The sequence below is a fragment of the Orbicella franksi genome, chromosome 2 (assembly GCF_964199315.1).
Source record: "Orbicella franksi chromosome 2, jaOrbFran1.1, whole genome shotgun sequence".
In the NCBI taxonomy this organism is placed as follows: domain Eukaryota; kingdom Metazoa; phylum Cnidaria; class Anthozoa; order Scleractinia; family Merulinidae; genus Orbicella; species Orbicella franksi.
This window is the reverse complement of record NC_138146.1, coordinates 13650390-13677846: the sequence shown is the minus strand read 5'-3', so window position 1 is coordinate 13677846 and position 27457 is coordinate 13650390. Positions and strand designations below refer to the sequence as shown.

Below are 27457 nucleotides of genomic sequence, written 5' to 3'. Positions count from 1 at the left end.
CCCCCCATCCTCTCCCCTTTCCCAAATTTACGACTGCCACGCAAGCTAGAAATGTTATTAAGAAGTACTTTGCTACATGGCAAAGCAGTCTTAATTGAGGAAAATCCAATCGTTTCCATTGGTTCTTTCTTGGTCGGGATTTTGCCACAAGGAAACGGTCATAAGCCGTGTAGTTATTGGTTTGAAAACCGGTAAATTTAAAGCAAGCATGGTCCGAGTTCCACGTAATAAACTGTTCACTAACGTTGCTTTCTAGACCCTTACTGGGGAATATTGGCTCCTCGACTGCAATCAGTAGGTACCGCCGCTCGGTTAGTATAAGAGGTTATTATTTAGGCAGACGTAACGTGGAAGATCTGGTTATAGTAAATAGATCTTATTTGATATTTGACTGCGTGACTGAATAATTTTCCTGTTCTTTCACCGCGCACGCGCACGAGATTATAGAAAGTGAAAATGAAAATAACTTGAGTCAGAAATAAATGCAAAGGAAGTTAATTTCCAATTATTTACGTGTATGTTTCCGTTAAATGGACGTTAAGTGGTTAAAAGAATACGTTAAATTTTTGGTCCTAACATGAAAATGCGGGGATGGCTAGACAAGATGAGGTCATGGAAGGTAATAATGGGCTAGCAAATGATGAAGAACAACATCTCATTCCTCCGCCACCAACTTATGTGTACTTCCGGCTTGGCCGAGAGCAACACGATGTCGATAAATGCAATGGATTTGTGTTAAATATCCTCAAAGTTTCCTTCTTTTCGCTTGGATTATGGAGTCATCAGGCGTGGAACTTCATTCCTCGCGTGCTAGTCACCGCTATTTGCGTTTGTCAAGCCTTTTACCATTTCTATGTTGTGTTAGGATGTCCCGAGTTTGATTGCAGCTTCTTACAAAACTCCACGGATTCTAAAAAGCCTTCTCACCATAAAGACGACCGTCAGATTGCCAATGCTATGTACACTATAGTTTCTCTCGCAGGTGTGGTTTCGTATGTCCTTTTCATAGGTTGTTTCATTGTAGCCCGACGCAAGGATTCGGCTTTAGTAGCACCCTCCGAATCACTGAAGGAAGACCTCGAGACACCGAATGTCTGGTGCTTGTATTTTGCATTTGTTATTATAACAGTGCTCCATTTAACATCAGTGGCTATGTTTTACGCCATCATATGGAGTCAGCCACGAAATTTGTCCTTCGACATTCTTGCTACAGTAGTGGGTATGCAGATTTTGGCGCAGTGGACCGCAATAACTACTTGTCACGTGTTTGCCGTCAGTTCCTTTACACTTGGTGAGTTGTGTTCTTACAGAGCAGTTTTTAATTGTAGAGTGTAAGGGTGCTTACCATCAAGCCAAAAAATCTGGAAATTTCGGTTGAAAGTCAAATGGAACGGTAATTTTCCGGGAAATCCGTTGGGAAATCGTTAGGCTACCTACAGAAATAGTCCTCTTTTTCCGTTCGGAACGGAACGGTGGAAATTTTCGAAAATTTCGTTTCCATTTGCTACATTTTCGAGTTTCTAGTCTCTTATCAGCCAAAAACAAAAACGGGAAATCGAATTGCAATTGGAAAGCGCTGTGTTATTAGGTTGGTTTGTCTGTTTTGCTGATTTTGGAAAAAAGCCTTCTATTATTCCAAAGGTCATCCCACCCGGTTTATTCTGACAAATGGTAAGCGGTTGTTAGTAAAACGCGGGTAACGGCGTAACGGCGTAACAAGAAACCGCGTAACGGGATTTTTTTCCCTGTTTGTTTGTTTTTTTTGTTGTTGTTGTTGCTGATTTTTTTTTTGTCTGTTTGCCTTTTTTTCTTTCTTTGTTTTTCCAAGTGAAAAAAAAAATGTGAACATTATTATTCGTGTTTGGCTGTGTTTTTCCCGCCCTTTGGCCAAATTTATCGCATTTCTGGAGGCACTTTTCTCCGCGGGCGCACTTTCTCACGCTTCGAGGAGGTCGGTCATGGAGGAGAATGATGATGGCCAGTTTTCGACTTTCATTTTCAGTCACCTTAGTTTCCTTTCTTGCTTCTCGATCTTTACAGTTACAATTTGTTTAGTGTGGTTGCAGGTTTCAGTAATTCTGAGTAATTTTTCGACCGGCGCCCTATTCTTATAACAACTTGCGTTTACGATTTTCTGCAGAAGTCATTTTCCTTGGGGAGAGAAGGCTTTCTGGTAAGTGAAAGTTTAATACTGGTACATTACATTTTCTATTAAAAATGTAGCTCACCTTTAACGCCTATTAATAGTGGTCGCTATCGAAAGAGCCTTTAAATAAAATCACTTTGAATGTAGCGATGGCGATGAAATGGTATTTTTTTTTTTAATGTAGATACTTGCATGCTAAATCCTACAGTGCGTCGGATCTTTTGGCTTTATCGGATCTTTTTGTCTCTGTAAACAAGCAATAACGGTTAAACCCAGCGGATAGCAAGTTTATTTTGTAGATACTCTGTGTTTGACCGCAGGTAACGAAAGACCGGACAGCGTGACAAAAGCGCCAAGATATTTGGGGGTTTAGCGTTGTGTGACATGAGACATCCGAAGAAACCAGAAGGGGACTAAGATAAAATCCAACAAATAATAATTGACTAGGCCAAATTTGGCTCCTCCATTCCCTGTGGTTAAAAGTAGATTTCACACGTGTAAATACTTGATATATATTTTGTTTTCTTTTTCTTTCATAACAAGAACAGCGCGGGTCATGTTTTAATTTACCTTTCTTTGTATTTTTTTAGAGTTTTTTTGGTTTTAAAATAATTAACCACAGCATCGGAAAAAAAACAAAACAAAACTAAACAAAACGAAAGAAATAAACAAAAAAAAGGGAAAAAATCCCGTTACGCGGTTTCTCGTTACGCCGTTACGCGTTTTACTAATGGTAAGAAACCAGATACGCGATCAGAACGGTCCGTTAGATAAAATGATAACGACTCAGTGAACGAAAGAGAGCCTGGGCAGAGACGTTATGGCACCAGAAGGCAGAGGTACATGAACACATGGGCTCCTACCCGCACCAAAGGTGCGAAACAAGTTTTACAGAGCCAATAAACATTCCTTGCTCCGCGAGGGAGTGAGCAACGCTTCTTTCGGTGCGGAGTATCGCATGACGTTTTTTTTTTCTTGTCGTAAATTAAAACGTACCTTCTGGTGTGTTCTGCAGACATGATAATAAGAGAACCTACCCATGCATGTAATCATCGGAATGATGTAATAGTTATTTTTAGCTCCCTCTGATTGAACTATGGTCACGTGGTTATAGGAGTGTCACTCTGCTTATTTTTAATTCGTGAACGTTAAATTAAGATATCAACTCAAAAAAAGGACTAATGATCGCAAATAACCCATCAGCTATTGTAATTTAAGGCAACGGCTGCAAAATATCTGTTATTAGTCACTTCGTTGGGTGTTACTGATTTTCTGGTCTTTTCAATGTTCGCTTGTTCTTTTGAGGTTATTCCAGTGAACTGCCACAACTTGTCTGTTCATTTGCTTTTGATATTATACATTCTTCGAGTACCCTTGCAAAAGATGCTTTTAGTGTCATCCGCACTTTCACTGGCGGGTAGTAACAGATTCAATGTGTCAACGAAAATGCGTTTAGTCTCTGAGTAGCTAATTAAAAAAATTTACAACTCAAAACTGGTCACACTTACGAAGCTTAAACATCGGTGTGATGCCAAACGATAAACGATGTCTAATTAGATATATATTCCAGGTACTATTGCACAAGACGCCTTCAGACGTATCCGGGACGATCAGAATAGAACCCTGGATGACGTCATAAGAATTCACGAAGAGCTGTGTACAGTTGTTTTCAATACAGTGTCAGCTTACGGCGTGTGGTTCGTGGTGCACTGGTTTACTTACGGAGTAGCCGTTGTTTTATCTGTCATCTACATATCCAAAGAATTGCTTTCGAGGAACAAATATGGTACTGCAACGATAAACCTAGTGCATCTCGGCTTGTTCTTCCTACGCCAACTCTATCTGTTTCTTCTTCCTTGTATGTTCGCCGCTAGAATTACCAGCAGTTGCACAGGTAAGAAAATACTGTAAGACCGCTGAGAAAAAGCACTACAGACGCAACTATTAAAGTGCACCTAACCCCCCAAATTTTTTTTCGCTAAAACGAATCTACTTGTTATTTGAATTAGTTCTGCGAAAAAATTTTTGGATTCCGTTAAATCCTCGATTTTCTGTGCCCCGACGAAATCTCGAAAATAGTCCCAAAACACCGCCATTTTGTTTCACGACCGAGTTTGAGAAGAATGGGTCGAGCGGCTCTTGTGACGTCTACCCAGGAAGGTTGGATATCTCACGTCCTCTCATTTCCTTCAGGGTGGTGCAATACACATTCGAAAAGTGCGCAGAAACGCCTTTCAGAGGTGCTATCGGCTGTTGCAGCAATATTCCAGATTTAAAGAAAGATATACTGTACAATTTACTGACGATGATCGGCTAATGGTGCAATAAAGACGTAAACGATGGTTGATTTTGTCGAACCGAAACAAGCGAATTGAATCTGTGAGAACCATTGAAGAACTCTCACTGGAATTTGTTCCGCAGACTTTCGAACTTTAGTTTCATAAATTTTGTACTTAAAGCTAACCAGCAATTTGTAGAAATACTACCGACAACCTATATCTTCCAATCCCGCGGTATTTATAACATAATCGGCAAAGTTGTGTGATCCGATCATGATCAAGAAGCGTTATACTGATATGTAAATAGATCGCAACTGTACGCCGCTAACCAACACTTATTTCTCTTTCGATTTAGATGAAAGTCGAAGATTAATCCTTTAGAATTACATGATGACAAAATTGTTAGACTCACAGAGTTTTTCGAAGGTTTGGAAATCAGCAGTGCGACAAAGATTCTGTGCAATAGCGTCGAAAATATGATCGCGTAACATTATCCGCGGACCGCTTAGGGAACACATCCTTTTCGCTTATCCGACGAATTTCACTGCAAACTTTGAGAACAATTTACATTGGTTATTTGGAGTTACGACTTAAAACGTGTGACAATGTGAAATCGGTAATTGTATGAAATGTTTCCTTCCGCCTTGCTTTCCGCAGCTTCAAAAATACAGGTCCAAACAATACGATTTTCAATCGATCGAAGCCAATGTTTTGGAGGTCATCAAGTCTCGAAAACTGCAACACGTACGTCGCTCTTATAAACATGAAGCATTCAACTGAATGTAAAACACAAACTGTATTTAACAGAACAATCACACCCTGACAAAATACATTCTCGCTAAGGACAAATGTAAACGGGCTATAAACACGCGTGGGAATCTTATGTTTAGTTGACGAAATTACCATCCAAAGCAGTCCTTGAGTTTTCTTTCCTGCTTTTCGTTTGCCTGCTCCTCCACTTCGTATCTAGCTTTCCATGCCTAATATACAAGCAGCTCGTCCGCAAAGAAGTCTTCCCCTTCGTCGCTTGAAATATTGTAAATTGCTCTCAAAGCTCTAAGCAGTGAGTTCACAGTTGTCGAACGTGCTCGATCGAAGTTTATTTCGGAGTCTTCCGAATCGAAACTTAACTCTGACTCCAGTGACGAAAAAGAAATGATTCTGAGACAAATCCTGGACGTTTTAGTCCCAAAATACATCGAAACGATTAGTTTTGTGTTCCATTTTCTCGAGCAAATACAGAGAGTTGACTGGGGTGCTATTGTGTTTGGTTCCTGGGTAGACGTCTCAGGTACCGCCGCCCCTGACTCCCTAAAACGCGGTCGTGAAACACTTCAAGCGCGACTTTGAAAGGGCATGGAAAATCGAGGATTCAACCAAATTCAAAAATTTCTTCGCCCAAATGCTTCAAATAAAGTCTAGATTCGTTTTAGCGAAAAAAAATTTGGGGGTTAGGTGCACTTTAACAAATATATACAAGGAAAAACCAATGGTGTATGATAAAACAATGCAGAGTGGTAAAGAGTTCATGCTCTCATGAGGGTATGGATGAAGGGATTTCACACCATTTCTCAGCTATCAGTAGATTTTCCAGATCTCTATTATAAAATTCGTGGTTTCTCAGCATCAGTTAAAGCCATTTAGACTATCTTCGGTATTTACAAAATTATAAATACTTCCCAATGAATGAGACTAAGTCTCTGCGGATGCGTTCGTGATCACATTTATTTTATTTAGTGATCTCGACTCATTCGAGATTGGACCTGAAAAAAAGCGTCAGTTCGTAGCAACCAGCAGACAGTGTTGGGAGTAAATAAATAATCGTGGTATTGCTTTGAGTTATCGCGAAATTCTCATATCTAGTATGAACGAAAGAATATATAACAGGGAGCAATGATAAAAATTGTCATGAGGCAATGAGGTAACAAAAGAAAAATTGGAAAGGTGAAAAAGGTGGGTGATGGGGAATTTCCATCTTTTCTACCCTCTTGGGGTCTTCTCAGGTTTGGCTCTCCTGCGCGGTTACTTGAAACAGTCTCAGTTTCTGTGAACTTGACATCAACAGTGTTTTCAGTGCCTCCATGGACCGACGTTTAAATAAATCTGGTCAAAATCTGGACAAATCATCATATTTTGCCTCACGTCGTCCCAGGAGATAACTCTATTACACCACCAAAAAGGTAGCTCAGAAGGCCAATAACTAAGATTAACCTATCAGATTACTCTACTGCCGGTCGAATATTCTTTAAGTATTTGACCGGCTAGTGTCCCGAAGTATATTGCCCAGTAGTTTTATTACTTACTTTTATCAATAGCAAGCAAAAAACAAACAAACTAACAAAAACAAAGTACAAAGTGACATCTGATTCAATTATTGATTGCTTTCTTCATGTTTGAAGGAATCTACGAGAGAATCAACTGCATCACATCTGATGATTGGAATGAAGGCCATCCGTTCAGGGATCGCAGTAACATCGCTCTGTTTATTTCTTACGCTAAGGACAGGCGTTGTGGGTTTAAAGTTGGTAGAATAACATTTAACACCTCTCTGACCTGGTTGTCGTTTTTCTTTGGACTTACTGGTCTGTTATATCACTTCTTCTAATTTTCGTCAAGTTTTCAGTTGACTGCCGACTGAACTTGTATATGAACAAAGGTATTGAGGTAAACCCATGATGTCAGCTGGAAAGATCTCTGGCAGATACAGCCTGTGTCTTGTTTGGAAGTCTTTAGCTACATCAAAGTTCAGACCAAATAACGCCAACAGCAGCAAGAAATGTCTAGTCCATTGCACGTCTAAGTCCTAAACTGATGTGGCTAAAGCTCTTTGCTGTCTAAAGCAAGCACAACTGTATCGCCACGGTGCAAACGGCCTAATATTACGGGGCTAAATGACGTCCCGTTTTAGTACATCTCAGGGCCCTCTCATGTACGATAATGGACTTTCTTTAGACAGTGCGCAGTTATAGAACGCTAATCGGTCGGCTCCTTGTCAGGGTCACCGCGCGAACTGAAATTCAGACGAGTGTAGCCTGGGCTCAGTAATTAAAAAAAGGCAGGGGAGTGGGTAGCGCTAAATAATATTAAAGAATAGACAGCAGCAAGAAGTTCTCTACATTTCATGCTAGGTAAGCTCTACAAGCTGCTGCAATTAGGAAAGCCCCCCCCCCCTCCCCCCTCATAAAAAAAATAAAAAATCACAAGCTAACGGAATGGAGGGGTTCAAATCCGCGGGCATGATTTTGGAAAATCGGACAGATATATATTTCATTAGACGTTTTGGTGTGTAGTATCGCTGTATATTTTTACGAGTTGTGCCGTATTTTGACGAGCCCGTAGGGCGGATCAAAACACAAACGAGTAAAAATATACAGAGGATATTACACGGTGGCGAGAAGATATGAATTTTATGTTCGAGTGGCAAGAACAATATCTCACGAGTGAGCGCAGCGAACAAGTGAGATATTGTTCTTGCCACGAGAACATAAAATTCATATCTTCGAGCTAACGTGTGATGTTCCTTTTATTATATAGACATACTGATGACGGCGTTTTTGACGATTTTCCGAATATTTCCGACCACGTTCAGAAGATTTCCGCAAATTTTCCAAAACTTGTTCGAAGATCACACGAACGTTGTCGAACATTTTTGGAAAATTTCCGAAGATTACCGAAGATTGCCGAGGACTTTCGAGGCAGATCCGAAGATGTTTCGATGATACATCAACGAAATTAAGTACAATTTAAGAGACAAACTTGATATCAGTGAAATCATCGATATTTCCATTATGGAAAATACGCCACTCGAGTCGCGGATGTGGTTTCGTATGAATTTTGCGAGCGGTGTATTTTCCAGTAAAACACTCGTGTCTATATAATAAAAACCGATACTACAAACCAAAACATCTAATAAGAGATTTATTATTCAACTGCTGTAGTCAATAAATTTATCAGTGGAAGAGGGAGAGTGTGAAAGTTTTGCGTGCGTGCGCCGACCTGTCCGGCAAACAGGTTTTCTACTGTACAAATAACTGTACAATATCGCTGTATATTTGTACTGTTATTTGGAGGGTATTCGCAGCAGTCATGCTGTTTCGAAAGGCTTTTCATCATTTCATGAGATTTGTCTTGTCTTTTTTATAATATTGCAATTATTATAGTAGTATTTTCTTTTCATCAAATGCACCTGTGGCTTGACTGTCATCATGATAGAGAAGTGTGACCTCCACAAAAAATATATATCTTTTAGAACCTTTCTTTGCAGGATTCATTATAAACATAGCCTAGAGTTTGGATTCCCAAATAACACGGCATGCTTCTTGGGCAGGTTACACAACTGGCGACGAACGACAGACTACTCCAACGAATTAGCAAAAAGACACCAATCTCAAAATAGACCGACAGTGAATTTCGGAATATTGCTTGTTCTAAACATCTGCGCGTACATAATTACTCAATAATAAAAACTATAATTCTCAGCCTCGGATAATGCAATTCTAGCTTTCTGATTGGCTCACTGGATCTCGGTTACCAGCCATTATACCTACGTTTGACCTTATATGGAAATGAATGCAGTAAATGTCGCTTGGCATAAACTTTTTCGCGGGAAGCCAAGTTTCGTCGACAAAAAAAATGGATGAAAAACAGCAGACTCGGTGAGCTATCTACAGAGGAAATACCAGAAATTATGGACAATGTCGTCCCAGTAACAACAAAAAAGCCACAAAATTCGAGATTAGCTTATTTAACGGTACGTATATGTTAAGTTTCCCTTGAAAGTTGCAAAATTAAATCTCACCGTCGAGATTTTACGCGTTCATGAAGATTATGTCACAAAAACAATGTTTACCTTAACGGAATGGCTTGCTAGTTCTGGTGGCACCAAATTTTCGAAACCGATATAAGAAATATCAAAAGAAGAACTGAATGTTTGTTTGAAGTGTTTTTACACGTCTGCGAGGAAGAAAGATGGCACGTATTGCAAGTTCAGTCCATTAGAGCCACCATTGATCATTTCCTTCGCTCGCCGCCACACAACAAACCGTTTTTCACCATCTCTGACCAGGCAAATAAATTATTAGAACATTTGTAACAAGCCTCAGGAAAACAGGCATCATTGCCGGCGTAGTCCATAAGAAACCAATTTCCAATGAGCAGATGAGGAAACTGTTCGACTTAAGCTAGCTCGAATCGGCCGAGAGCAAAAATCCCGCACAGCTACAGAGGACGACCTAGTTTTATCCCGGTCTCTTTTTTGGCCGACGAGGACGAGAGAATCAACGACAGCTAGCGCCAACAATTCCGATGTCCTTGCGAAAAGCACCTCAAGAAGTTGAGTGTTTTGAGCTGAATCGAAGTAAGCCCGGTTCTTTACCAGCCACGAAAAACCATCAGGGTGGCCTCGGAGATTCTGAAAATGAATCTGACGCTAGGATAGTTTCTGTCCCTGACTCTGAATCTGGCCAACAATGAGCTCCACACATACAGCTCGAAATGCCAAGGCTTTCAAAGCAAGGGAATCCTGAAAGAGATCTAGTCGAGAATAATTTTGGCACAACGTCTGTGTCACATGGCGATCAAAGTTTTCCGCAGCATTATTACAATGGCAATGTGTAAGTGCACAATTATTCGGCTCTTCTCCATGACTCGAACTTGAACGCTTTTCAAACTTTCTGACCAAGGTTATATCTCTTTCATTTGATAGCCGTTCCTTGAATTCTACTTGATTGTAATTTCATTCAGCAAATTCGCTTGCTTCGCTTTCAAATTTTTCATTCAACTAATTTTACAAACGGATAGTATTTTGTTGGATATTATGGACTGATGCACCTCTTGTTCCCGATAGCTTTCATCTCTGCTTTCATCGATCGAAGAAAGCACATGGAAAACAGCGCATCTCAATTCTTCCATTCGCGCATAGCCACAACTCCTTGCGTTTTGCACGAAAAGTGGTGGACTTTTCCGATATAGTCTAATCTCGTTTGTTCGCTTCAGGCTCACTCACTGCGGCAGCATACAGCTCTGCGCTCAGTTACCTGACCTATGACCGCAAGCGAGGCTGGAGGTGATCTTGCTTTGATACAGACCTCTCTGCTTTTCTCATGTAAATGCCACCTAGTTAGCATAAGAACAACTTGATTTACACAACAAGAACAGTGAGGTCTTTATCAAAACAAGGTCACCTCCAGCCTCGCTGCCATTCAAAGGCCAGGTCACAGAACAGACAACTGTAAACTGGTCTATTAACAAAAACACGAAATCAGATGCAAATGTGGTGGCCAAAGGAGCGGAAACTTGCGAATTGGCCATTACCACAGTGGAATCATTGACGATTAGACAACCTGATTTCATACAGAAAGGGAAGGTCTTTGAAAAGGGTGATGTAGCAGATCTCGTAAGGTCTCACATGATTGGTTTGCTATCCTTAAAGAGGACAATAGAACGAACAACAGAAACAATGCGTCTAGCCCCAAAACAATAAAAGCGGCTAACAAACAAAAGACTTACAAGCTCACGAGAGCTGCTACACTTCTGTTGCCTAGTTCCTGTACGGCTTTATCCCGGGCCTTCACAGTCAATTGATTTCGGTGAGGAATCGGAGTCGGCCCACGTGACCCGAAAACGATTGACCGAGGCGAAACATCGAGGCCTGAGAACTAGGCAAAAAAACATACTCGTCAGAGAAGCTTTGAAGGTCAAAGTTTTCCTATCTTGACCAATAAAAAACTATTTTATTAAAGAAAAAAAAGAAGATCAACCGATTTATTCAAAGTTTCAAATATTTTTTCGCCTATCTGCCTAAAAGCCCCAATCCCTGTGGCTTACATAGCACTAATCTCCATATGCAGCCAGGGTCAGTTTAAAGCACAGCATAAAAAGCGACTCGGTCTAAAGTGTTTGCAGATGCAATCCACAGATCTGTTCCTACACAGATTAAAAGCGCAGCCACTACAGTTCTCAGCTTCTACGCTCAGCAATTAAAACAAGAATGTTCAGAGCTCTGAACTAACATAACCTTGAAGTACTTTTGATCTCCTAGCAAGGAGGGTCATAGTTGACGATATGGTATTTATCCGGAGAAACCTGCTGCACTATCGATTGAATAACATTCCAGAATCCCGTCTCATCTTTCACTCTAAACAGATAATTTTCTGGCGGATAGGAGGCAACCTTCACCATCTCGTCTATTCCGACAATGTAGCTTCCAACAGCAACCGCATAGATCTCCACACCACTAGTTTCCAGTGCATTGGCTTTTGGTACGGTCAAGTGCCTTTGGACGTTTGATTTACCATCAGTGACAAGGAAAACCAGACTTCTTGTTGGGAAGAGAAGGCGACCTTACACAAGAAAAAATAAACAAAAACAAAAGCGTTTACTCAGGCACATGTAACCAGTGTTATGAAGCAATGCAATAAAGAAAAAATATTTGCTTTTCATTATTACCTCACCTTTTAGTCTTAAAGTGCCTGTGAAGTAAAAAATAATTGCTGCTGATTTGAAAGGCTTTTCAAAGTAAAGAAGAATAGCGTTTTACTTTTTGGAATATCTTTTTTCGTTTTAGAGATATTCACGTTTTTGTATTATAAGTGATGACGTCATAGGTGGTTCCACTAAAACAGTTCAACACTTAATCAAGAATATCCCTAGAAATATTAAAGCAGTGTTCTTGAAACTTGGCACCAGAAAAGTACATCACAAAAGAAACAAAATGACACCCGTCGCGCCGTCGCCATGACAACAGTTATGCCACTGGTCCTGTTTTAATTAAAACTAACATTACCAGATTTTATCTTAAACAAGGATCATCCACTCCCAACAATCTAATGGGGAGAGTTTAGGAAATATGGGAATCATGTGTGTTCCGAGCAAGCCCCTCTGTCCCTTTTCGAAGGGTTGCAAATTGGCATATTTGGTTTTTCACAGAAAGAGACTGGAGCCAAAAGTGTTGCCATGGCAACAACACAGAAGGTGTCATTCCGTTTCTTTTGTGATGCACATTTGTGGTGCCAAGTTTGAAGAACACTGCTCCAATATTTCTAGAGATATTCTTGATTCAGTGTTTTGCTGTTCAAGTGGAACGACTATGACGTCATCACTTTCCTCATTTGCATAATCCCAAAACGGAAATATCTCTAGAATGAAAAAAGATATTCCAAAAAGGGAAACGTCATTCTTCTTCACTTTGAAAAGCCTTTCAAATAAGCAGCAATTATTTTTTACTTCATAGGCACTTTAAAAGCTATTTAAATCGACTTAGCTTTGCGCTACTTTTAAAGAAGTTTATCTTGTTAATCCACTTATTTTTTCTATGTAAGTCAGTATTAATGACAATATCATGGTTACGGAATTTATCTTCTGACCCGAATAACTGACTCGAAGGCGTTTTCAGAGAGTTCTCTTCGGTTTGTACGGACCAAAATATTAAAACTAATCCGGAGACCTTCTCGAAAACCTAAAGACGTAAAATATGAAAATAATCCAAAGAGAACCTGAGTTAGTGTCCTCCAACAGTTTCTTTGCTTCTGCCAGTCCGGCTTGGGTGTTGGTTGAGCCTCGTGGATATAATATCTTAATTATCTCGCCCGCTGCTGATGAGTATGGTAAAAATTTGAAGTTGACAGTTGCAGTGGATGAAAAGGTAACCGCCGCGTACTTCGAATCATGCGTGGGATTGTGCAGTGTATCGATCATGTGTTTAAGTGCTTCTTTTCCTTTCTTGAATTCGCAAGAGCCAACCAACCCAGAGCCATCCAAAACTATCACAATATCTTCAGTGATCGTTTGTCGTTTGGCAATTTGCGCCGTCTCGCCTGTCTGCGGATAACCCAGAAAGTTGGTCATAAGCTTCTTTGCAGTCACATTGGAAGAGGGAACAGTTTCAAAAGCTGCAATTAAAGAAGGTAGGCTTATTCTGTGAAATAAAAGTGACCAGGATGATCGTCACAGAAACACCTTTCGCTCTCTCTCCTCCGCAGTTCAAAGGGGCTTTTTTATCGTTAAGTTTGAATCAAGATTAAGATTCAATTATCGAAAAGCAGTATTATCTTATTCCCACGGGCAAATCGATCAGAAATACAAATGAGGTAGCTTTTTCGAACTGCGGCCGGTGAAGAAAAATCAGATGATTGATTTTTGTCAATAATAAAACATGAAAACGTTACCCTGATGATAAGGATCCTGTGGATCGCTTGGGTAAGTTGGGTTAGCTGGTCGCCAGAAGAGTGTAGAACTTGGTCCTGTAAGGATCACAAGCAGGCACATCACGGAGGCAAAGCGGATACAAAATCCTGACATTTTCAAGTCTTGATCACCGTTCTCGGCTGTAAACTTTCGGAGTTTAAAATCGTCAGGAAACGTGCTCATTTATAGAGACATTTTTTCTGGTAGAACAGGACCTGAACTAATCTTTGAAAGATGTCGGCCGGAAGGATGTCAACAGTTGGCAGGTTTGGTATTACGTGTACCGCAATATTTCGCTTCCTTCCTTCCATGGATGTCATATTGTCTTGGTTTGGTTCGGGATACACGACCCTACAAGCAAACCTATTGCTTTGAACTAAATCGTGTGTAAATAAAGGATTGTTGTTGTTGTTGGTTTAATTTCCATAGAGGTTTCTGTGGCTTTTACGGAGCCGTATTTTCGCAAAAAATAGAAGAGAGCGGTTGCGAGGACTCTTTAACTAAGTTCTTGCATCAATTTGAAGTATTTGACCGAGGGCTTCGTCCGCCTGACGGGCTTGACAATGTCTTGAGCGCGATGTTTAGCTTTGTTCTGTTGGTTATGAAAATTGTTCTCATGTCAGTTGACACGATCGCTGGTAATCCTCTAATTCTAGAAGTCCCTTGACATATTGCGGTATACGTAATACCAAACCTGCCAACTGTTGACATCCTTCCGGCCGACATCTTTCAAAGATTAGTTCAGGTCCTGTTCTACCAGAAAAAATGTCTCTATAAATGAGCACGTTTCCTGACGATTTTAAACTCCGAAAGTTTACAGCCGAGAACGGTGATCAAGACTTGAAAATGTCAGGATTTTGTATCCGCTTTGCCTCCGTGATGTGCCTGCTTGTGATCCTTAATAACGTCACGTGAAATGGCGGAGGCAGGCGACACCCTCTTTGAAGGTCTCTTCAGTATATTTAAGAACAGTATTCAACGCGGCCTCCACCCGAGTAACTGGAAAATTGGAGAAGTAATCCCAGTTTTCAAGAAGGGGTCCAAGTCAGATTGTGCGAACTATAGACCTCTGACAATGCTAAATTTAAACAGCAAAATCTTAGAGAGTATTGTTTGCGACTCTCTAGACAATCATCTCGAGATGCATAGCCTTGTCCACTCAAACCAATGGGGGTTCAAGAAAGGAATCTCCACTGAATCATTACTCGTCTATATCACTGAAACATGGAAAAAGGCAATTGATACTGGCCACAAAGTCGGAGTACTATTTATTGATTTCAAAAAAGCTTTTGACACTGTCGACCACAACATCCTTCAACTCAAATTATCAGCTGCAGGAATATCAGGTGGTTTCCACGAGTGGATCGTAAGTTACCTCTCAAATAGATGCCAATTTGCCACTGTAAATGGAGTAAGATCTGGGCTGCGACCAGTCAATATTGGGGTCCCTCAAGGTTCCCTCCTAGGTCCTAGACTTTTTGCAATTTATGCAAATGATTTACCCAACTCGTCCGCAACCGGATTTATTCATATGTTTGCCGACGACACCACCGTGTATTACATTGGGAGGGAGGTTGAAGAAATAGTGGATGCGTTAAACCGAATATTAATTGATTTTAAAAGCTGGTGCGACCAAAATCGCTTGACTGTTCACACTGGCAAGACGGAAGCAATGTTAATCTGCAAACACGCATTTGTCGGCCCTATGAGACCACTGATATTTGGCAACTCATACATATATTTCACCTCCAAATCTACCTGCTTGGGTGTTGTAATCGACCACAACTTGAACTGGAAACCTCAAATTAAAATGCTCCACTCTAAATTTGGAGGAAAACTAAAATTCCTAAAGTCTATGAAAGGACTGCCTACCTGTGTTCTTGAAGAAATCTATTACAAAGGCATTGTTCCAAGCATAACCTACTGCATTGCCGTATGGGGATCCTGTTCATTGTCTTCATTTAATGACTTAGAGCATTTACACATAAAAGCTGCAAAACTAATCCATAAACTCCCTAGTGGAACTCCTGATTGTGACGCCCTTAAAAGGGCTAAATGGAAGCCATTGAGTTACATCTACAAGCGGAGGCTCGCATCGATAATGTATCAGGTGCATAATGATATTCTACCGGAGCAGCTTACGGCCCTACTTGGAACCCGCACAAATGAGACTAGTTACAAATTAAGGCGCTCGAATGACTTCTCGCTAGCATGTTATCATAGTGAACTCGGAAGAAATAGCATTAGGTATAGAGGCCCTATAGTGTGGAATTCCATCCCAAAATTCATAAGAAACGTTACTTCTCTTCAGCTTTTTAAAGAAAAACTTAAACTAGCCTCAAAAACATTAGACCAAATACAGTTCGAGAAAGAGGCGTGCCTTATTAAATCTAAGAATAGTGCATTTTTATATTTTTAAAACACTCTTTTTATACTTAATTTTAATAGAAATGTAAATTTTAAGTCATTTTAAATGATCTTTTAGTAGCTTTTGAATCCTAAGGATGTATTTTTAATAATTTTAGATTTTAGTTTCTAGGTTATATTTTATGGCAGGTCCACACCAGCCCTCTGGGTTGCCAGACTCAGACCTGCCTCATCAAAAATATATGTATGTATGTATGTATGTATGTATGTATGTATGTATGTATGTATGTATGTATGACACAAACTTAAGGATGTTGCGGAAAGTTACCGGACCTGGGGCCCGTTTCTCGAAAGCCCCGGAAACTTTTCGGGCCCGTAAAGCCATTTTTAGTCCATCTGTATCTAAAAACGGAGAAGTGTATACGCCTGAAACTTCTTGTATGAAGGGAACTTCTCTTCATATTAAGAACATGTGAATAAAACAGCTCTGTAATCGTAAGGTTCGAGACTTTGCTATGGCTTTACGGGCCCGAAAAGTTTCCGGGGCTTTCGAGAAACGGGCCCCTGAACCACTCAGCCGAGTGGTTAATTAGGGCGCCGTGGCCGAGTGGTTTCCCTCTTTCGCTTACTCCGTTGTGCATGACGCGGAAGAAAATCGACGGACTAAGCGAAAGAGGGATTACTCGTACTCTAGGGCGCCGGACTTGAAATCCGTAGGTCGCGGGTTGAAGTTTTGACCACCAGCTGGTGTTGTTCTCGGAAGTCCCGAGTTCAACTCCTCCTCCACGCTTGTAAATAGTCCGCACTTATCTGCCTTCTGCCAGTTGGGATTGTAGACTTCTGAGAGTAACCACTCCCCGTAAGTAGCGACCCCCCGAAAGTAACATCAAAAGATTGTGACCGCTGATAAATACCGAAAGCAGCGACCCTCCGAAAGTAGCGAGCCCAACCCACCCCGCCCCCTCTCCGAAAATAGTGAAACTAAAGGTTCGATAGTATATTTCTTTATTTTCTCTCGAATGCTGGATAGAAAGATGTTAATATGTTAATAATATGACGCGATATTTCGTTTCCTTCCTTCCATGGACGTCATATTATATTTCTGGCTTCTACGTAGACTTCGAGTAGTCTCTCTTTCGCTTAGTCCGTCGTGCGCGACGCGAAAGAAAACTGCGAGAAAAAAATGGCCGTGCGAAATCCTGGGGGCGAGGAGCGCGCGAAAGGAGGGACTAAGCAAAAGAGGGACTACTCGTAGTCTAGCTTCTACGAAACTATTTTGCACATTCTGGAACGGAGCTGACAGTGTCTTGAGCGTTTATGCTTAGCTTTTTACACTTCATGCTTTGTTCTGTTTGTCATGAAAATTATTCTCATGTCAGTTGACATGATCGCAGGTAATTTTCTAATTCTCCCTTAACAGGATTAGGGATGCTGTGCAAAGTCACCGGACCCGGGGCCCGTTTCACGAAGCCCCGGAAACTTTTCGGGCCCGTAAAACAATTTTTAGTTCATTTGTATCTAAAAGCGGAGAAGTGTATACGCCTGAAACTTCTTGTATGAAGGGAACCTCTGTTCAAATTAAGAATATGTGAATAAAACAGCTCTCTAATCGTAAGGTTCGAGATTTTGCTATGGCTTTTCGGGTGCAAAAATTATTCGGGACCGAGAAACGGGCCCCTGAACTATTAGGGAGCTTACGAATCGACGACTTTCGCACGACGGCGCCGTTAGATTGCGTGACATGCTCACTGCGCATGCCTTTCTGAGTACTTGCCAGCTTCGCGCCAAAGTCGACGACGTTGGTGAGAGCGATTTGCCGGCGTCTTGGAAACAGGAGGACGTGAGGTTAGTTTTCAAAGTTTTCTCTCGATACTTCGGGTATTTTTGCCAGATAATTTAAGTATCACATTAGGGGCATGTACTTGACGGTTGATTTTAATTTTTTTTGCCTGTTTTCGTTCAAGAAACGACCTTCTACAGTGCCATGGCGAACGCTATGAGTTCAACCAACACTGAAAGCGGTCAAAGCACGACACGGTATGAATGAAAAGTAAATTGCTGTATGAAAAATCTTTCATTTTAATCACGCTTCACTGAAATATAAGACACTTTCTAGTGCACAATGAATTTGTAAGGACTGAAAAGTTGCTTTTTAGCATTCGTGTCGACAGTTAGAAACAAGGACTAGATAGCTCAACCACAGAGCTTGGCGATTTTTCCTCTGTTGTTTTGAGTGGTCTTATAGCCAGCCTAATCTTTTAGCACACAAATTTTTCTCGACTTACAGCTGCGCTTTCTTTTCTGCCACGCTGGCACATTTTGTTGGTCTGTCTTGTATATTTTTTTTCGCGCATAAACGTCGTCGTCTTTACCGCGAATCGTAAATTCAAATTTCTACAGCACGACGACGCGGGACTATAAGGTGACCCAACGGCGCCGTCGTGCGAAAGTCGTCGATTCGTAAGCTCCCTATTCTCGAAAGAGGCCGGCCTTAAGGATGTCAATTTATAAATTTGTCAATTTATAAAGCGAAATGAATCAAGCTATTCTCTGAGGGACTCGGTAAACAAACTTGTTGTCCCCTTTCCAAGAACTAACTACATGAAAAATAGTTATAGTTACAGCGGCGCTACCCTTTGGAACAGCTTACGCTGTAACATTAGAGAGTCTGGTTCATTTAGCAAATTTAAACGCCTTCTTTACCATAATTTTTAAACACGGCATTCATGGAAACCAGGATTTTTCTTACGTGGCATATTAATGTAAGTTAATATAATGTTAGGATTTGGATTTTTAGTCATTATTATGTAATACTATGGAACTATGGAATACTATTACTAATACTATTACTAATACTATTACTAATACTATTACTAATACTATTACTAATACTATTACTAATACTATGAAACTATGGAACAGCATCCCTTTAGACATTCGCAAGAAAGACTCCATTGGCTCCTTTAAGTCTTCTGTTAGAAAACATTTTTGTCCAAAAACTCTTAGCTTAGTTTTTAGTTGCGCATATCTAGATTTAGATTTTTTAAATTTTTAACTTTTATCATATCTTTAAATTTTAGCTGTATTCTATTTTGTAATTTTTATTATCTTATAAGTGTAAATAGTTTTTAATTTTTAACTTAGGATAGAGGGCCACTGGTTCGTCAGTTTTTTACTGTTATGTGTTACCCTCTGTAAATGAAGCTGTTACTTACTTACTTATTTACTATTTTTTCTACCTGATGTTTTTACCGTGTATAAATAATGATTAAAGATTAAAGATTAAAGAAAGATTAAAGATTAATTTATTACAATTTAATGATATGCTGCAATATTTCGTTTCCTTCCTTCCATGGATCATATTATTTCTCTGGCTTCTACGAAGCTACTTTTGCAAGGTGCAGAAAAGAGCGGACTTTGCCTTGAACGCTATGTTAAGCTTTTACACCTCGATCTGCGGATCCACAGCTACTCTGACAATGTTATGACGAAATTTATGATCAATAACCGGACAGACGCATGAAAAACTGACGTCAATTTGTTATTTCTCTTCAATATTAAACACAGATTTTGTGTTATTTTTCACCAAATCTTCAGCTCAGTGAACAGGAATGCCACAAACGAAGTTTCAATAACGGTATGAGGTCCAATTCATGTGGAAATAAAAATTATTATGGTCATTTAGAAGGAAATAAGTAATTTCTAGGCGGTGCTGAAACTACGTCAGTACAAGCTGCGATGCTGAAGAAGATTCCAATTAGTTTTTGTAATTCAGTCGAACCTCCACTAACAGCCACCTCTGTACAGCGGCCCCCTCGAGCTCTCTGCAACGGCCGCTATTTTTCGTCCCGGCGGAAGGTCCATACATGACTCGAATCACTCGAAGACGAATCACCCAGGAACTGATTCGCGCTTACTGATTTTAGATTTCACTGGTATTCGACTATCATTTCAACCCATGAAATATTATATTTGGGAGGGTTTCACGGTTCGGCACATGTCTCTAAATAAAAATACATTTGTTCGCATCTTATCAATGTTATTGCCTTAAAACCCCACTCAGATGTAGTTTAGTAATCACATGCTATAGTTATTCGTGGCAGAATGACAGATGACAAAAATTTTCAAAATATTTTTTCAGTTGATTTTAGCGACTCTGTCGACCGTTGAATTTAGAGATTTATTCTGCGGTTGATGATTTAACGACTATTTGCATGCGAAATAACGTAACTTGGTTACGATTGCTTCATAAACAATGAAAAACTGGTCCTGTGCCAAAAAGCGTGCACAGGTTTAGAACAAGTGTCGTAAATACTAGCTAATACTGAAGTCTTACAAAAACTAAATTCAATCAACCCTAACGTCAAAAAATCCATGGATCACAATAAGCCGATTAAAAACTAGCACTTTCCAAGAATAAGCAAACAGGTATAAATCACAAAAATTAATCGTCAATAAGGACCAGATTGGGCCACATCGAGTAAAACCGAATTCCCAAAAAACCGGAAGTATAAATGCGCTCCTGGTTACTTTAGCGCGTTACACTCACTCACATTACACTTGTTGGGTTCGACAGTAAATTTCTTCACACTCTAAAACAAGTGTCACCAGGCTACCCATATCCAGGGGGGTTGTGCCATGCAATCGCGTGGTGCTTGGAGCTCTGCCAAGCATCGCGTGATGTCTGGGTTTTCTGCTTCAGTAGTTATTTGTCTAATTGATCGCTGCTTTTTCGAGAAAACGCAAAGAAGAAAGCAGGAGCTAGCAGAGATGGCTCGCTCTGCTTCGAGTCTTTTAATCAATGTAAACGATCTACTGAGTTTACAAGGAGTGGAGAAACAAAGAGTTGAATTCAAGAAAGCGTGGCACAGTAGAAAAGAAGGTGGAACGTATTGGCAAATTGTTCATACAATTTGCGCCTTCGCGAACGACTTTTACAATGACAATGGCGGATACATAATTATTGGCGTGGAAGAAAAGGAAAACTGGGAAGATCAAGGAGACGATCGCCAAATCATTCTTCCGCCACTAGGTGTTCCAGGAAGGGACCTAGATCGAATACAAAAGGAGATTTTGGGAGCGTGCCGAGAAAACATCGAGCCCGAATATTTCCCCATCCTGTCACCTGAAGTCGTGGAAAGCCCGGGAGAAAGAAAGCATGTATTAGTGCTTTGGGCCATGGCCTCCGAAAACAGGCCACATAAGTGCAAAGAAAGCGGGAAAGGAGAGCATCGTTACTATATAAGGCGGGGAACAGAAACCAGGAAGGCTTCTGCAGGAGAAATCGAGGATCTGTTGTACCTCAAGAACAAGATTCCATTTGACGACAGGAGGGCTATTGACAACTCAGGTAAGAGAAGTTATCAAATATTTCATCTCTTAGGGAACGGCTTGATAGAAGGATGGCAGCATCTGCCCAAAGCTCTTTTTATGTTTTTAGTAGGGGAGACTTTCTGAGCCGAGCTAAAAACGCCCGGGAAAAGTTTTTAAACGGAAACATTCTTGGCGCCAAAAACCCAGTTTCGCTGACGTACGCTAGCTAGCGCTCCAGTCTCAGAAATTAGTTTCCCTTTGACAAGTATAACCAACTTCGAATATATGAGTTATTATGTCGACTCAAAATCGAGAAAAAGTTTTCGTAGATCACATTTTGACTTTGAGAGCCAGGCTGGGGGAGAACCAAGGAGAGGCAGAGTGTTGTAATATTTCTTAGGGAGTCAATTGACACGGTACATGTATTTCTATGGCAACCATGTTTCGACAGGCTTCTCTACATAATGATTTGGAAGGCTTTTCATCATTTCATGAGATTTGTGTTTTTTTTTTTTACAATATTGCAATCATTATAGTATTATTTTCTATTTTTGACAATTCTGGCATATATTTTTTTTCATTAAATGGAATTGTGGCTTGACAGTGTTAATTGACATCATGATAGTGAAGTGGCCTCCACAAAAATTTTATTTAGAACCTTTCTGTGCAGGATTCATTATAAATATAGCCTAGAGTTTGGATTCCCAAATAACATGGCATGCTTCTTGGGCCAGTTACACAGCTGGCAACGAACGACAGACTACTCCAACGAATTAGCCAAAGAGACACCCATGTCAAAATAGACCAACAGTGAATTTCGGAATATTGATTGTTCTAAACATTTGCGTGTACATAATTACTCAGTAATAAAAACTAATATCCAACTAGCTTTGTGGTTGTTTTAATTGTTAATTTGATTTGATTGACTTCATTCAATTCTCGGGCAGGTTACACTTGTATTGACCAGTGACACTGTGACACCAGTATTACTTGACTTCATAACTCGACCATAGTGATACACATACATGTAAACAAGCTGTAAGTCACTCCTCATGTTGCCAACAGAGGATAAGGCTATCCACAAGTTGCTCAAGATTTTCCAAAAAGTTGCCAACAATTTCTCTAAAGGTTGCTCAAAAGTTGCTTGGAAAAGGTCAAAAGTTGCTTTTTGTGCATGAAAGTTGCTCCAAAAAAAAAAAGAAAAACATTTTGTTGCTCTCTTCCTTTATTTGGTCTGGTGCAAAAATATGCCAATTGTACAACAAAGGTAAGATTTCTAAGCATGTTTGTGCAATTTTGCGCCATAACCTGCGTAACTTGCTAACTAACTTTGTCCTCAATTAAAACCAAAAAATGTATGAGTAAAGAATATTCATCAATATTAATCTTATAAAAATTCTTCACCTGAGACACTTGTATCAGTCGAGTGTGAATCTTTATCTGCTCAGGTGCTGCATGCATCAATGCACCCATCATCTGTCCCAGGGGGAGGGGGATCTGATTCCTTTTTCACAGGAAATTCATAAATTGTTCACTAAAACATTGTGAAATATGTAAGGAAGGCCAATTTAAGCACTAAAACCTGCTCAAATTTATCATAATTGATAGAAATCTAGAAATTGCTCAGAATGTAAAAAGTTGCTCAAAATGAAAAATCACAATGTTGCTCGAAATACCAGAAGTTTCCAAAAAGTTGCTGAGCAACTTGTGGAAAGCCCTAACAGGGTAATCACTGCATTTTTGTGCCTTTGCATGTTAGCTGGCATGGTTCTGAATGAGCATGGCAAATTGCCTTGGGGAATTCCAATATAAAAAGGATGAGGGTGCTCACTGGAAATTTTGAAAAGAACTCCTAAGAGGTACCAAGATCCTGTTTTGTGGGCGTGGCTTGAAATGTTTTCCACCCTCAAGAGCTACCAATTCTAAAACAACACATTATCTCCTGTCATATTGCTTTTGGTCAAAAGATTATCAAGGTACTTCACAGGTATCGGAAGCTCCCTGGGAGCCGTGAACATTATCATATTACATTGCGTAACCACCTTTTTTCCACCCCTAAGAGGTACCAATTCTAAAACAACACATTAACTGACACTGACTTTATTTGGCTCAATAAAAGGTACCACGAAAGCTTCCGCTGTGGACCTTTTCAGGCTGAGCACCCTAAGAGGTGCCAAATCCACTTTTTTTAACCCCCAGAGTATATGAAGAGCACCCCCGTCCTTTTTATATGGGAGTTCCCCCCCCCAACCCAGGCAAATTGATCCAAAACTGAAACCAGCAACAGAACCATGATCACCCCCACTCAGATAACTCAAATGTCCCCTAAGGCTCTCACTGGTTCTTTTTACACATTACACTTCTAAGGAGAAACATCCCTGTCATTAAGTCTCTGTTTTATAAACATTTAGCAAAAATGCATTGTGCAAAAGTAACATTGCTAACTGAATGGCCAAATGTCTTTAAAAAAGTCAAAATAAGTTTCAATTACTTTCCCAGACTCAAGGTATCGTGGTGTGCATTTCACCAATAAATTATTACTGGAATCTGAGTGCAACATGCAGCCTGTTCAAAGTGTTCTTACATGGTGCGCTTAACAAAATAATTATTGTTTGTCTTCTTTTATTTTTCAACACCCTCTTCACTATTGTATTGATCTAAGCGTATCTTTCACTTTTATTTTACTTTCGAAACAGAAACTGGCAAGCAGCTGTCTGAAGACAACATAGACATAAACCTTGTGAAGACCTTTTTGAAAGGCATTGGCTCCAAATTACTAGAACAGGATGACAAGGGTCCAGTCTACCTGCTCGATCGGTTAAACCTATTAAGAAATATCAGAGACAAAAGAGTTGGTGGCATGCTTAAGCCAGTGTGGGTACCCAGAAATGTAGCCCTGCTGTTCTTTCACCAGAAACCACATGAATTTTTCAGAGGGGCAAGAACTGAAATTGCACTGTACACTCATGATGATGTGACAGACGAAGTGCCGGTAACTGGACCAATTGACCAGCAGATTGATGTGGTCTTGTCTTTCATATTAAAGAGAACAAAAGAAGAAGCTCGCCATGAGTATGTCGCCTATCCAGAACGAGCTCTTCGCGAGGCAGTTGTGAATGCCTTCTACCATAGAAGCTATGAGCATTGCCACTGTGATCCAATTAAAATTCACATCAAACCAAACTGCATCGATCTCATTAGTTATCCTGGTCCTAACCCCACTCTCAAGGAGGAACACTTCACAGAGGGCAGTGAAGTTCCATGTGTGCCATCTAGAAACAGAATAGCTGAATTCCTTAAAGACAGGAAATTGGCTGAAGGTCGGTTCACTGGAGTTAGAACCATTTTCAAATCCATGAAGCAGAACAAGAATCCAAAGCCATCCTTTTACTTCAGTTCAGAACACTTTCATGTTCGTCTTCCTGGCCATCCAAAATACATAGCCCATTCGATTCTTCGAGATGTTGACAACCTCTGTGCAAAGGGAGAAAAAGAAGATGCAGTGCAACTTCTCAAGAAATTTCTTGATAAACATCTTTCTGACGAAAATCCATCCATATGCTCTGATATGTTAATTCGTAAACTGCTTGAGCTGCACGAGAATGATGCAACCCACCCAAATGTTCAGAAATATGAAAGCTTCATCTCTGACAAGCTTAAGAGACGCATTCCCCTGATCACAGAACTTTGCAAATGGTGTGTTGCTGAAGAAATGCAGGACATTTCAATTGGTGTTGCATTAGTAAAGAAGCTAGTAGAGGAAGGAGCAATGTGTGAGGATCTACACTCTGTCATTTCAAAAGCAGTTGCTTTGTGCCAGAAGAGAAGTAATGATGGGCAACAAGTGTTGGAGGCTATCCAAAATGCTCACAAGCTGTTTGAGGCAATGGGTGATTTAACTCAAACAAATGCCTATGTAGCATTCCAATTTGCCTGCTGCAAGTTTAACCTATATGTGAAGAAAGGTCATGGAGATAGGCAACGTAAAGATCTTATAAGCTACCTCAAGGAAGCTGAGGATTATGTCCATAAGGCCACACAGCTAACAAATGATGAATACAAGCATCACTTGGCCATGCAACATCACCAGCTTGGCTACATCCACTCACAGTTATGTTTAATCCAAAAGTCAACGGAGGAACATATCATAAACAACTTTGATAAGGCTCGTAGATATAACCCTGAAATCAGAATCAGCCCGGTCTTCATTCCACCACAGTACCGTTCTCAGTACATGCCCTCAGGAAACTTGGGCAGTCCAGTGGGTGACTTCTCTTTTGTGTTGTAACAGAACATGACAAACTTGTGTTGTGCAAAGTCTTAGTAGAGGCCTCTATTTAGGAGGTTTGAGCACTTTTAATTAATGGCAAATCACTTTGCTTGCCAGAATCCAAATGAGATGACAGACCAAAATAACAAAGAAAACACTACATACTTCTACTTCATCGTTTTACAGGAATCAGTTTAGTCTGACTTCACTCTTTCTCGTTTTCACAGCCAGTCAAGTATGGTAATTATTTCTTGACCTTTGCATGAGTTATTTTTCCTCACATTTACAAAATTAAGGCAAAATGATACACAAACAAAGCACATTATGTTTTGCCAGATAGCCTTCGTTTTTGTGTTTTATTGTACCATAATCTTGTAAAGTACATAGAAAACAATTTATATATATCCAAATTGTAAACAAGACATTAAGAACTGGTTGTGGAACTATACAATACATGTATGGTTCAACAATGCCCAATGCATTGTAAGTGGTTTTAGTATAACAATGTAAGTAATGCAAACATTGTATTGAAAGAGTAGTGATAGTACCGTAATAAAATTATAAGTACTATAACATAATGTAAGTACAGAGCATTCTGTACAAGTATCGTAATGTAGGTGATTTAAGTATCGCATTGTAAGTAACTAGTGTTCTTTGTGTGGAATTATAAAAATAATGAAAAACCAGGTGGCTGGCCTGTTAATTTTAAGAGAAAGGGAGGAGACTAAGGGTTTTTTCCTTTACTTTTGGCAATAACATTTCACTTTTCCATTGTAGGAATTATTTTTGGTAATTACTGCCAAAAGGTTACATCTACATTCAGTATATTTAAATATAGCTTGGTTGTGAGGCCTACAGGATGCACAGTTAACAAGCACAAACGTTCACTTCTAATTTTCAGGTCCTCTAGGCTTTGCTATCGAGCTCGATTTATATATAGCTAGAGTAGCCTATTTCCCCCCCTCCCCCCCCCCCCCATGGCTCATAACTTAGCAGAAAAAGATGAGATCTTGTTGAAGTGTCTGTTAATTATGGCTGTGGTCTGTCCATGGGAGGTCCCACGAGGAAAGAAAAATAGGCACTGCAATAATTCAACATTGTTCAATCAGTAAACAGCCAAGTTTGAGCTGTACTGTAGTTTCATTTTGAAGGTAAAGGTATCTAGTACTGCAGCAGTGAACCGCAGGAATGGCATGTACACCCACTGTTTTTTCCAAGGTATTCCTTGCTGGGAAGACAAAAAAATTCTGCCAAACGATTTTCATGTACACCACTCATGACAGGTCTATCTCAGCTTACAGATAGCTTAACACACAGAATTCTTAAGGTGGCTGAACACAATTTTTTGGAACCATGTTTATTCATAATTTTTCAAACCCCAAAAAGGCAAGATGCAAGCACAGTCTTTGGTAGCCTCCTTTCCAGCTGTTATTAGGGTAATCTTGCAATGCTTGGAGAAAGCATTGCATGACAACCCTAATAATGGCTGCAAAGGAGTCTTAGGTGGTTTGATAGTTCAGATGATGATGATGTTGTCATGGCAACATGATCAGATATACAAAATTGGGGTTTGATCATTTATAGAAAATCCAGATTTTCTCATCATTCGCATGCAACAACCATGCAACTGAATGCTGTCATGTTAATGCTATTTTAATAATTTTAGTTTTACAGAGATAATTTGTATTATACTTTGTGTCCTTAGTCAAAGTATGACAGGATTATTAAGAATTCCCTCTGTTAAATATTTATTTCAGGATTTTTTCTTCAAATTCACTTACTTATTTCCGGCAGTATTTTCTTGCCAAATTTCACAAAATTCTAGCAAGTGGTTCTTGAGCAAGAAAGCAATGACAGCATTCAGTCTTAATTTTCAAACTAACAACTCATGCACTACAT

The 27457-nt window shown here is 40.0% G+C and overlaps 2 protein-coding genes across 4 annotated transcripts; both read left to right on the top strand.

Annotated features, from left to right (window-relative positions):
• Window positions 1-7: 7 nt before the first annotated feature.
• Window positions 8-22278, top strand: LOC145478108 (uncharacterized). 3 transcript variants are annotated; one of them, XR_014048188.1, is made up of 5 exons: window positions 8-1291; window positions 2141-2173; window positions 3717-4040; window positions 6825-8752; window positions 22236-22278. XR_014048188.1 is itself a non-coding variant. In XM_081456023.1 (4 exons), exons 1-4 carry the CDS (start codon window positions 592-594, stop codon window positions 7028-7030), a joined length of 1263 nt encoding a protein of 420 aa, XP_081312149.1. In that variant the 5' UTR covers window positions 8-591; the 3' UTR covers window positions 7031-11447. The 3 variants fall into 3 exon arrangements, 2 of the variants coding, with proteins under 2 accessions (XP_081312149.1, XP_081312150.1); XM_081456023.1 differs by lacking the exon at window positions 22236-22278 and having other exon boundaries at window positions 6825-11447; XM_081456024.1 differs by lacking the exons at window positions 2141-2173; window positions 22236-22278 and having other exon boundaries at window positions 6825-11447.
• LOC145478100 (uncharacterized) lies at window positions 20440-27456 on the top strand. Its single transcript, XM_081456009.1, has 2 exons — window positions 20440-21325; window positions 23985-27456. The coding sequence occupies exons 1-2, from the start codon at window positions 20614-20616 to the stop codon at window positions 25574-25576; spliced, it is 2304 nt and encodes a 767-aa protein (XP_081312135.1). The 5' UTR covers window positions 20440-20613; the 3' UTR covers window positions 25577-27456.
• The last annotated feature ends 1 nt before the right edge of the window (window position 27457 follows it).

Excerpts from the sequence above, each read along its gene's own strand:
- LOC145478108 (XM_081456023.1), top strand. The coding sequence starts at position 592 with ATGGCTAGACAAGATGAGGTCATGGAAGGTAATAATGGGCTAGCAAAT. Across the intron at positions 1,292-2,140 it reads CGTCAGTTCCTTTACACTTG|AAGTCATTTTCCTTGGGGAG; the intron begins GTGAGTTGTGTT and ends GATTTTCTGCAG. Across the intron at positions 4,041-6,824 it reads AATTACCAGCAGTTGCACAG|GAATCTACGAGAGAATCAAC; the intron begins GTAAGAAAATAC and ends TCATGTTTGAAG.
- LOC145478100 (XM_081456009.1), top strand. The coding sequence starts at position 20,614 with ATGCAATCGCGTGGTGCTTGGAGCTCTGCCAAGCATCGCGTGATGTCT. Across the intron at positions 21,326-23,984 it reads GAGGGCTATTGACAACTCAG|AAACTGGCAAGCAGCTGTCT; the intron begins GTAAGAGAAGTT and ends CTTTCGAAACAG.